Below are 12,857 nucleotides of genomic sequence, written 5' to 3'. Positions count from 1 at the left end.
TTTTCCTTTTTTATATCGACCGCAGTAATAAATGGATTTTTCAAAGAACACCTTATTAATTTATCGGTGGCAGCTCCACTTTTTCTGGGCCGTCCTGGTTTAGGTTTACTTTCAATTGATCCTCTTACTTGGTACAGTCTTATTTGTTTGCAAACAACACTTTTATTTAATTTTAACTGACTTGCAATATCAACCTGCTTGACTCCCTCCTGGTATTTTTTAATAATCAGTTGTTTTACCTGATTTGATAAATTAATACCACGAGGTATTTTAAAGACAAACTACAAAAATACTGACAAAATATTAACTTTCTCACACAAGCAATAGCAAATTTATAGTAATAATAGCAAAAGTTTCTTCATTTATGTCCCCATAGAAATAAACAATTTTACTTATCAGCAAATTATTTCTGAAAATATTTAGTGTTTTTCTTTTTTATTAAGTATTATCAAGATCTATAAACATTCGTATACTTGGCGTATCAATAGCAAATGTATTTGTGGAATGCATTGTGCAATTTAAGAGTTTCTCCACTTTGGGCCGGCACTGTATATCACTGTAATTACAAAACTTCAATCTATTTCCGTATTGTAACGGAATTTTAAATTATGTCTTTATTTTCGAGAAAATTTAGTCCAAACATAAGGAGTTACAAACATAAGTTATCTAAAAATGTGCTACAATACGGATATAGTATAATCCTTTATCTTTAATTTCCTTCTTCATTTTTGTAAAGATACCTGCCTGTTTTACATAAAACGTTAAATGCCGAACGCTTATTTTGCTACTTTTTCGAACTAGTGAAATGGATTCTTAATACAAGATTGTGAGGATTTTTTAATCACACCAAACAAGTACAAAAATGACGAAAAACAAATCCTAATATAAAATCTCAAGACACAGACAATAATTTTCCCCATGTGTTAATCTCCAAAAAAATACTGGTAATATTTTTAAGGTTCATCTATATTTAGAACACCTTTACGGTGAAGTAAAGGTTAAACTCGATATTTTTCTAACACATGTAGGTACTATATATTGTTTTTTCGAAAGTCCAAAATAGAATTTCAATTATTGGATACGGTATATACATGCACTTCGTCAAATCAGAGAGCATGCCAGCTTTTAAAATTAAAAATATCACATTATGGTTTAATATAGGTTCACTCTGATCGAATATCAAATGGCAGTGTTATAATGCCAGTGGCAACAGTTATAATTTTTTTGGGATATCTGAAAATTTTGAGCAAAGTGATTTAAGAATCGTCTTTCAAGTGCAATGGGTATTCATAGCTATATCAAATTTGGTAAACAGAGGTTTTGGTTGCTTGGATTTTACTTGTTTTATGTTGATTTGTTATTGTAAATCTCATCAATGACAATGAGAATCCATTATTTGTTACGGTATTCATAAATAAAGTCATAAAATTCCCTTGTGAATCTGTCTCTAACGGGAATTAAGAGGTTTGCTCTGCAATATATTTTTTTTTAATTTGGAAATAATAAAAATTTAAATGGACCAGAGAAAGAAAGATTTAAACACTTCAAAGAACTTCTTACACTGATATTCGGTAAGTTATTGATGGATCAATATACAGATATGTTTAATATTCAATAATCAGTTTCATATAAAATTTAAGGGTGAGATTGTTAATCTGGAAATAAAATACAACAAAGTCCAACAGAGTGTTCGTTGAATGAGTATAACAAACCCAACTGTTTTGAGGGAAAAAAAGCGAGAAAAATGATTAAACGAGGGTCCACTCAAATCGTGGCGATATACCAGTGTTTACTATTTTAGTATGTTAGCAATTAGGTAAAATATATTTTTTAATGGGGTTTTTACAAATTCTGTTCTTTTTACAGTGCTTTTTCTACTTGGTTTCTGCAGAAAGTGTAAATAATCATTATTATTGTGTTATTTGGGATATTGGTGCTCTCATGTATTATAAAGAAATATAAGAATTTCATTTTTAACCACTTAACTATTTATGAAGAAAAGTGGTACATTTAACACAAAACAAAATGGAACAATTTTAAGGGTTACTGAACTTACGATCGAGATATTCTTTGAAAATACAAAGTTTTGCCTTCCCAATTTCGTTCTAAAAAAGATATTATAATTGGTGTCATTGAAATATTTCTTAAAAAGAACGAAAAAGTTAGGGCATCAAAACTTGTATTATTTCATAAATTCGTTCATAAGAAGTAGTTTTTATCTAGCACAAGATGTGTATATATCGAAGCAAAAATACATACCTTATACACGCGGTAGTCACAACTGCAATGTGTAAACAGAGTTTAAACGTAATACACACAAGCATTGTATCCTACGGCATACCGTGTAATCCCTTACTTTGTGTATACGTAAAATGCTATACTGTGGCTACATTGTGAGGCGGACGTTTAACCTTTGTTCATACGTGTTGAACTACAATGTGTAAACGTAGCATATTTACATCGGGGGAATGGTGTCACCCTGTGTCTACGACTAATAATGTAAACACTTCGTAAATGTGATTTGATGTGCTGTATGGGCTACCTCTAGGTGCCACCCCCTCACTTCTAATCTCAAGATAGCGATACCCCACTTGTGACACTTCTTTGGAAAGCTAATTGAAATTGCTAAACGATGGTCATACAGACTTCAACTTATTTACTGGTAACTAGTGGTAAGAAATGTAGGTGTGACAATTTGAAAGAAATTTAAAATGATAATTTATTTTAACAATTGCTCAAATTCTTTTCTCACTTTTTGGAAAGTCTCTCTCGGAATATTTCGACATGCTTCAGTTCTCCTCTGCCGCAATTCTTGCAACAAACCTGGTTTTGTCTTGTAGACTATGGATTTAGTGTAACCCCACAAGAAAAAGTTTAAAGGAGTGAGATCAGGTGATCTGGCGGCCACTCGATTGACCCCTTCTGCTAACCTTATTGCTGTGGGATAATTATTTATCCAACCACCGCCTTCTAGACAATAGAATAATGCGGGAGGGGCTCCATCTTGCTGAAAGTGTATGAGGTCTTCATTAAGAGCGGCACTAAATTTCTTTGTACCTGCTTCGTAATGGTACATGTGGATACAAAAAAATAATTCATTCTATTGATTTTGGACACGTTTTGACATTTTTTTTATTTTAAACTTTCCATTTTTTTCGTTCTTTTTATTGCTGAAATGTTTTTGATACGCTTTTCAAAGAGGTGTCACAAGTGGGGTTTCGCTATCTTGAGGTTAGAAGTGAGGGGGTGGCACCTAGGGGTGGGTCGGGGTGATTTGAAAAATACCTCATTTAGCTGGGTCCCAATTTGTAACTTATTAAAAAGACATTATAATGCAATATTAAAAAGTTTCAAACTCTTCATTAAATAATTAGAAAATATAATTAAGTTATAATAAACTTTATAAAGTTCTTTACTCTTCATCACCTCTTTTGAGACCTAATATTACAATCGCGTGATGAAAGAAATTTTCCCTGTTTTTTTTTCTATTAAAGTAGCATGTTGCTATTCTCTTACGTATCTGGTTTTTTTCTGTTGTTTTAAATCTTTTATTAGACATATCAGCCAGTCTGAACAATCTAAAAACATCACGCAAACTTAATTTCTCAGATTTTATGTGAACGAAGTTTATATAGTAAACGCCACGAATGTTTGGGAGTGATTCATCGCTTGATGAAGTTAGAATCGACACGCGCGCCATCATTTTTTACATTAAAAACGTAAATTTTTACCGCAGACGTAGGTTTTTAAAGACCCGGTCTAATCATCTGCCTGCGCTCCTCCTACTTATTCTAAAATGTTAGAGATGTTATATTTATAACCAAATATAGGTTTTGACAAGACTTTGACAGTTAAAACAACAAATTACAACAGATTATATATTGATTATTATATGACTTGGAACAATTAATGGCACTGGAATTAAGTTTTTTATGTGACCTTTGAACAGATTAGTTCACATGGTAGCGAATCTCTTTGAATAAGAAGACTAAGGAAGGAGCATAATGCTATCCAGTTATTCATGCATGGTGGGCGGAAAAAGCGCCAAGGTTACTCTAGGTTGGGATCCTTGATTGTGTTCTTGTTTGACGATTCATTTGACATTTGAATTTGATTTGAAATTTCGTGGATTTGTCAGTATTTACGGAGCTTACTTTATGTTATTTTTATTATTTATTCTACTACTGATAGTTGTATAAAAGGTAGTAAATCTAGATGGAAATTGTGGCAGCACTTAAATTAACAGTGACATTATCGCGATTTATCGAAAAGACTCTAAAATAGTTGGTTGTGTAGCGTGCGGTAGATCTCGGCAAAATTGAGTGAAATAATGGAACAACTTTCGCTAGTAAGTGACTATATAATATACATACGTGTAGTAAACCGATCATTTATGAAATCTTCACTTAAATTAACTAAATTTATATATTTTTCTTGCATTTTTTAGCTTTTATTTATTACTTGTCAAAAGATTAGATGTCAAAGAATTTAGATACGTTAATTTGACTTACCTGCTTCCAGTAGCGTATCGGATGTTTGTGGTAATACTTATTATAACTTCTATCTACTTTTATTAGAATTATATATTTATAACAATTTTAATAACTACCAAATATTTATTCACAACGTAAAATAAAACAACAAATTATTGAGTCTTACCCCTTAATGCCCATTCCTATATCATAGTTTTACATTTTTAAAATAAAATTAGAACGACACTGATAAACCGGAATTTAAGTCGGCCATATTTGAGGCCCATCGCTGTGTACCTAAGATTTTTGATATGCTCCTTCCTTAATCTTCTTATTGAAAGGTAGCAACCGATGAATCACTCCCAAACATTCGTGGCGTTTACTATACCCGCTTTACCCGACCCGAACAGTACAGCGTAATAGACTTAAAAAAAACAAACTAAAAATCAAAATCTAAAATATTTACTTGTCTTAGTACCGAAATTGTATATGTCTTCTTCGCTAGTCTTTTTATTCATCGACTGCAAGTTAAAATAATGCTTCCAAAGAAAGTAAATATTTTCCTTATAAAGTTTTATTTCTGTTTACAGAAAAAATGGCCAACAAGATTATCTTCTTTCCCGAAGTCAGTCCGGAAGATATGGAAAAAAGCGGAAAATCCAGGGTGGAGGAAGAAAAATGTCTACAGGGTGGTGATGACAAGAAATCTGTTACATACGTCATAAACAGCAACGAACTGGAGGAGGATAGGGGTGGCTGGGGACACAAGCTGGACTTCCTAATGTCCTGCATCAGTCTTTCGGTGGGTCTGGGCAATGTTTGGAGGTTTCCGTATTTGTGTTACAAAAATGGAGGGGGTAAGTTGATGGTGTACCTTCGTCGGAAATAAGAAATACCATGCAAAGTTTGAAATATCCGAGTATTGATTTTCCTGTTGATTTTTATGCATCCGTTATCCGTTGATACGATGGTCCAACGGTGCTTTGTTTGGTCATAGCGTTTTCGTGCCGCTTTTCATCCGTTTAAATTTCATTTAAATTTGTCAACGGAGAAAGATTGTACGATAACGAACGTTTTGACACTTTTTTGACAAATTTAATCTGACCTTAATAAAAATATAACAGTACAAGAGCTAGCAACGTGGGGAAAATGAGAATTTTAAGAAAGCTGGTTCTTAAATATATCTTTTGCTATGCTCTCCTATGCTCTTCTGACAAAAGTGCAAGCCGTCTGGTTGCTGGTAGACTACTGCCGTTCACTACTGCGCATCACATCTGTACAGGGTATCATTTTTCGTATGGTTTATGGGATTTCTCGTTTATGAGTAGATTTGTTACTTTTTTATGAAACTTAATATGCTACACATATGTTTGTCCTAGCCTCCTTAGCTCCTGAAATACAGGGCGAATTTGTGATGCGCAGTAGTGAAAAGATGTTGAATACAGATATGATGCGCAGTAGTGAACGCAACGTCTACCGGCAGCCAGACGGTCCGTATTCTGTTCAGTAGAACATAGCAAAAGATATATTAAAAAACCAGCTTTCTTAAAATTCTCTCTTGAAAACGTTTCTAGCTCTGAGACTATAAGTAAAACAGCGAAATCGCTATGGGAATGAAAATATAGGAAATCGGTGGTGCCAAATTTGCTCTTTGTCTGAGGTGAAATATTGAAAACCGTAGTAATGGTTGGCGACACTGTATTTTGAACCTCTAGTTCGAGAAATATTTTAGTACTGGTTTTTTAGGGGAGCATATTCGCAATAAAAACGTGGGGGCCCATTAACTTAAGTTGTTGTAATACTTTCTTCTTATACTAAGTGTGATTGGCATCGACTTACTATAATCGTAACTGAAGATTTTTGACAATCAATAACCAGCCGTGGCGGCTTCTACCTCAGCGAACGCCGAGCTCATGATTTACCAAAGTATAAAGATATGCTTTTTGCCATAGGTAGGGATTTCAGGCCCTTAATGCTTTTTATTTTTAGTCTAATATGCCTAAAAGCTATTCTGCCTTAGTACTAAAATAAGTTTCTGAACTAGGGAGTTCAAAATACTCCAATTGTTATTATTATTTTCTAGTTTTCAGTGCACATAAGATAAAACCGTTCAACTTAAAAAGTTTTTTTACCAATTTTTATTTTGTTTGTTTGTTTTCCCCACGAGTAATGGACATTTACCTTGTCGACCCCCCCTGTGAGTGTCCAGTAGAGGGCAAGGCATAATATACAACAAGAGCTCAATTCGAGGGGAAAACGCTTGCGACATTACATTTTTAGCCACCCTAATGCCAGTTGCAGTCCTCAGTGAATGTTTTAACCTATTACCTTAACTTGGGTGGCAAAGCTACCAAGCAACTACGTAGGTACATCTAATCACCTATTTTTTTTATCTGTCCTTCTAACGTCATTACCACCTTGGCACACAACTGTTCTGACACGACTACTCATGCCCTCACCTAATACGCCATTTTGTAACGACGTCCATCTTGGATTTTAAATTTTGTCATAATCACAGTATTCTACTAGTGTAGCCCTTTCATTTGATACCCATATTGAGGGGGTTGTGGAAAAATATGAAATCCGCCATTTTGTACCGGCGGCCGTCTTAGATTTACAATGTTATTGATAATACTATATTGTATTGTCATCGGAACTAAAGGTGTGTACCAAATTTCAGATCAATCTGACAACAGGAGGGTACTTAAATTTCAATTTCTAATTTTGACCCAAACAAATAAATAAATACCGTACGGGTCGAGCTAAATAAAACCGTTTAAAAATGACACCAATCAGAAGCAAATCGTATATCCGATAAACCGCAGTTTTTAAATGCAATACATTTAAAAACTGCGTAATTTTCTAACCAATCGAAGTCTTTGAATTCAACCAATAAAATTAATATCATATCGTCGTATCGTCGGATAAAGGATGCACAAAGATCAAGCTTAAGTTGTATAGGTATAGGGCTTGAAAAGGTCTGTGTATAGCAAATACAAATGCCAATGCCAAGGGAAAGTAGAAATTGTTATTCCACAGTTATTTGTATCAAAAAGACAAGAATGAAGAAACAATTTATTAAGGTGCGTATTCATTATCCGCACGAACGAACGAACGAACGAACGAATGTTCGCTAGTGGTATGGACGGGGACCGCACGATAGAACCGCACGAGAAGACCGCACGCATTTCTTCATTCGCGCGCCAGTTCAAATCGTCAAGATATTGTTATAAACCTGTTTTTTTTGGTTTATATACTGTCATTAATTAGTCGCTGCTGTTACTATGGAGCAGTGCATAAGTGAGTCGGGCTAGAAGCGAGACCGGAGTTCGAATCTCGGCCGGAACATCACTTTTATTTTTTAAATACTGTTGTATCTCTATAGTTTATTTTTGTAGTATAAGAAAAGAACTATTTATTCTGTTATTTTTAATCTCCGTTAGTTACTATAAATTGATTGTTAGTACAATACCTCATTTAATATAAAATAATATTTTACTTGAAATGTATCGGGCCCTAATTGTACCTTAAAAGTAATATATTTTTAGTGATATACCATATTGTAAAGTATTTAATATTTCAGTCGCTTAAAAGTTAATTTGCATTGAATACTGCTCACTATTAAAGGAAATTTGGAGCTTATATAAATCTGATGGGCATATGCCTCTGGGCATGCAAATACTTCTTTAAATTTTGGATGTGGTTCAACTGATTATTCTCAAAACCAGAAACATCTACATAAGTAAAAAAGAAGCACAGGTCACTAATTATAATAAACTTCACCCCTTATATTACTCACTAATTATAATAAACTTCACCTTTGAATTACTTCTACCGCTACCACAATATTGCTCATCTGCATTGGCATTTTCTACTTTCGATGGGAAACAATAAACTTCCCAACATTTTTAAATGATGTAACAATTCCTCTTGTGGTTACTTTTCCATAGATATGCCCTCATCTCTGTTCTCATGTGAATCTTAGAGGCACAAAATGAAAAATTATTTACCATAAACATCGCAAACTAAAAAACCTAATAAACAATTTTATACCGAATATAGAAATAAATTTAGTATTTTTACCTATTATCGTCCAAATCCATGTTAATAGATAATTATTATTTTAAATATAGTTTTTGAACTGCTGGTTTTATAATTATTAAATTAAACGAACTAAAAAGTCTTAAAAAATAAACAATTTTAACCATAACCCTCAAAATGCAGATCTCCTGTCAACTTTCTTTTATTTTTTATTTATTCATTATTTTCCTAGTGACGTCACAGGTGGTATGCGCGAACTGAACGAAATTGAGCCGCTATCGATCATACCTTGTATTCTTTGGTACCATGACGTCTAAACGCCTTTGATGTACCGACTCGAAGCGGATGGTCGAGCGCACGAACGAACGAACGGCCGCATGCGTTCGGTCCCCGTCTAAATATACCGCACTTTCATTCGTTCGTTCGTTCGTTCGTTCGTTCGGATAATGAATACGCACCTTTAGAGATTATTATTTAATCAATTTATATTAACTATATTTTTTATTATACATATTATTAATTTTCAATTATTAATGGACAGTGTTTAAATGTCCTGCAATATTTCGGGAAATGTTTACTTCTGTAAATTGTAATGCGATGATATTTCTTTTCGGGCAATTATCTGTTCGGGTAACTTTCTTTTCGGTAATTTGTTTTTGGGCAATTATTATCCTAGATCATAATTATTCTGTTCTTGTAGGAGCATTTTTGGTAACCTACACGATAGCAATGATCTTCTGTGGCATTCCTCTATTTTTTCAAGAAGTAGCTGTAGGCCAATACCTGGGTTCAGGAGGAATGACTTTTGTAGGACACCTGTGCCCTATTCTAAAGGGTGTAGGATTTGCCACGATGACCATAGTGTTCCTACTCGATATTTACTACTGTATTATCATAGCTTGGACATTATTTTATATTATAACTACAATAGCTTCTGTACCAGTACTAACATGGGACAGTTGTGGTAAGTTTGAAAGTAAGCTTAAAAACACTTTTACCATAATTGATTAATAAGTATTATATTAAACAAGAATTTCTAAGAAGAACAAGGTTCGTTTTTGTTCACTAGAAACCAACATTATTTTTATATTTAATCGGTCCTTTATTTTTTTCTCATATTTCTGAAATGGTTTCTATTTTATAATAAATTGAAAATTTATTTAGGTCTGTGCCTGGTACTTTAACTAAAATCCTTGAATTTCGATAAATTTCGATAACTGCGGAATACGGAGAATTGTTGGCTAGCAAGACGCAATCTTTCTCTATATAATGAAAGCAGAAGGTCTACATCTCCTGTTGAAGAATTTTTCGAGTAAGTTATAGATAAATATGTGCATTTGTTACATTGACTTATATAAAACTCACCCTGTATTAGTAAATTTTTTATCTATCCAAAAAAAATCCTTATGGGTTTTTCGCCACTGCACTGCAAGAAAAATCTACAAAATAAAATAGTTATTTTTTGTAAACACTTCTGGCGTTAAACCTAAACGGACGCTGCTTGTCAGAAGTTGTGCTTACAGTAATAAAAATTTGCCTAAAGAAAAAAAATGCTTAACGTTTCGGAAAGTTTTCTCTTTCCAGTCGTCGGAAGCAAAAAAAAATATAAAAGCAATCGAAGAAATAAACTATTTAAAATATTTAAATTGAACTATTCGAGAACATTCTCCTTACTTTTTTGAATGCAAACAGATACGTCTACAAGAAATCGTTACTGTTCTGTTAAAACATATTATATTAAGTTAAACTCTAAATTAAATAATTGTTACCTGATAATTACTTATGCAAAACCAAAAAGCCCAAAAAACTTCAGATGATTATTTTTAAATTTTACGTATGTTATGTTTATTTATGTAATGTTCTTTAAAATCAAAGAAGGGATTGCCATACATTAATAACATCTATAGATGCATGAAAGCAATACATTTATTTTATTAGATTGAATTTAAAAAGCCTCTTTTATTTTAATCTCTTTTTTATTTTTTCTTTTATTTTTTTTATTTTTTTTATTTTATTTTTTTTAACGATGAGACGAGAATCTTGTTTTTAAAAAGTAAAGTGTTCTCGAATAGTTCAATTAAATATTTTAAATAAGTTTTTTTCTTGATTCTTATATTTTTTAAAGCTCCGACGACGGAAAGAGAAAACTTTCCGAAACGTTACATTTTTTCTTTGTTAGCAAATTTTGGTTACTGCAAACACAACTTCTGACAAGCAGTCCGTTTAGGTTTAACGCAGAAGTGTTTACAAAAAACTATTTTATTTTGTAGATTTTCTGTAGTGTGCAGTAGCGAAAACCCATATGATTTTCTGATGATGAATCCACCAGATAGGGTATGGCTAATATTGTTTAAATTTTAAATTCTTTAACAAATTTACAAAATACAAAAATTTTCATTTTACTCTAAATGTTATTGTTTATTTAAATCTTGCAAAACTGGTATTTATTAAAAGCCACTCGAGTTAAAAGCATCATTAAGATTGTCTGAAATTCTAATTATTTTCAATCCTCTCTTAGATCCTTCCTTCTTAACCTAAGCAGTTCTTAAATTAACTAAAATAAAGATTTTCCTTTTGTTCCTTCTAATTAGAGAATGGCAAACTTTTTGATAATAAAAATAAGTTTTCAAGCAAATGCTCATTTTTGTTAATTACCTTGCTTTAAAAGAAAATTAAGAACTGCATGTTTTCGAAAAGTAAAAAAGATAAATTTTGAATATTAACATTTTTTTTGAAATATAAAGCAAATCAGTATATTAAGGGATCATATGTTTTATTCAACAGCCACTTTTATTCAGACATACTCACATGTAAGGCTACGTACAGCAAAATAAAGAATAACATTAATATCGGAAAGTTTCTTGAAGTTATAACAAACCAGTCTGTTATAACTTCAAAAGCCACACCATTTTATAGAAATTATTAAGATTTATTCATAAATTACTATGAGTTCTTAACACCACAGTTTGACAAACAGGCTAAAAAACCTTTTATTTTTACCTTAACTGAATTATTATTTAAGAAGAAAATATTAAAATCTCGACATTTCTACTGTATTTAAATATATATGAGCATATGTTACATGTTGTTAAGACATACAGCATATATACAGCAGTACATAGCAAAGATAGCATAAGAAAGAGTATACATAAGGCTAAGGGTTGTTGAGCAGCATATATAGTTTAGTTTCTATAAACATTAAAATAAACTGTAGGCCAATAAATAAACAAAAATATTGCACAATATCGTGACAACTAAATGTTCGGACACTTTAAAAAATAACTGTTCTGATATGGCTTTACATCGGCATGAACTTTTGCAACCACTGCAAGCCTGTTTGGCATTGTTTTTATTAATCCTGTTGAAATATAAAATTATTGTCCTGGTCTTTACCAGAACAATTGGTTACAAGGACCTTTGTCTTTCCCACTTGACACAAGAATATTTTTCAAAATTCTTTGATTTTTTGACGCATCAATTATGCCTTCTACTACCTTATACTTTTCTGGGCCTATTTTGGACATACACCTTCAAATCATAATCCCTTTAGGAAATTTCACTGTCCTTTTGAGGCAATCTTTATCAAATAGACACTCTAGCGGTGTTCGATTATATTTATTATATCAATATTAAGGTGGCTGATGTGCATATGTAATCCGCGCACTTATGCCATTTGCGATTGGAATTATTAGCGTCGGATTGGGAAATAATTAAATATTTTACCTTAATCTCATTTTTGTAGTTTGTGACATCAGAAGTTCCAATCCTACGCTGTTAATTCTAATCGCAAACTGCAAGTTCAAGGATTACATCTGCACGCATGCATGATCTTTATGAAAGATGGACAGTGGAATTTCCTAAAGATATTGTGCTTTTAGAGTTTGTGTCCGCAATGGGTCTAGGAAGGTATGAGGTGGGTAGAAAGGCACAACTAATGTGTCAAAACATCAAGAAATTTTGAAAAACAGTTTTGTGCGAAGTGCGAGAGACCTTTACCAGGATATGAATTTTATATTTCCACAGGATGGCGGGGCATGCCATACGGCTAAAACCACTAAAAAATGGTTTAGGGACATGAACATCAAGGTCCCCACATTGCCTTCGCAAAGTCCGGACCTTAATGTTATCGAGACATTCCACAATTCCCAAGAAAACCATTGCCCATTTGACGATGATATTCAGTGAATTATGGCAAAATTTTTACTCTGGCGTATGTCAATCATTAATAAAAACAATGCCAAACAGGCTTGCAGTGGTTGCAAAAGTTCATATGTCGATGTAACGCCATATGAGAACAGTTATTTTTTAAAGTGTCCGAACATTCAGTTGTCACGATATTGTGCA

The 12,857-nt window shown here is 32.7% G+C and overlaps 1 protein-coding gene across 1 annotated transcript in view; it reads left to right on the top strand.

The window, feature by feature from the left end:
* The first annotated feature begins 1,158 nt into the window (after positions 1–1,158).
* The window catches only part of LOC115886083 (sodium- and chloride-dependent GABA transporter 1-like), a 36,803-nt gene continuing 25,104 nt past the window's right edge, over positions 1,159–12,857 (top strand). Inside the window, 4 exon segments of the mRNA XM_030905131.1 lie at positions 1,159–1,307; positions 5,063–5,329; positions 9,214–9,483; positions 9,735–9,825. Of these exon segments, the coding sequence (XP_030760991.1) occupies positions 1,280–1,307; positions 5,063–5,329; positions 9,214–9,483; positions 9,735–9,825 (656 nt within the window). The 5' untranslated portion in view covers positions 1,159–1,279.

The sequence above is a fragment of the Sitophilus oryzae genome, unplaced genomic scaffold, assembly GCF_002938485.1.
Source record: "Sitophilus oryzae breed Bouriz unplaced genomic scaffold, Soryzae_2.0 scaffold_1122_pilon_pilon, whole genome shotgun sequence".
In the NCBI taxonomy this organism is placed as follows: Eukaryota; Metazoa; Arthropoda; class Insecta; order Coleoptera; family Curculionidae; genus Sitophilus; species Sitophilus oryzae.
Note: the sequence above shows the minus strand (reverse complement) of the source record. Positions and strands in the feature narration are given on the sequence as shown.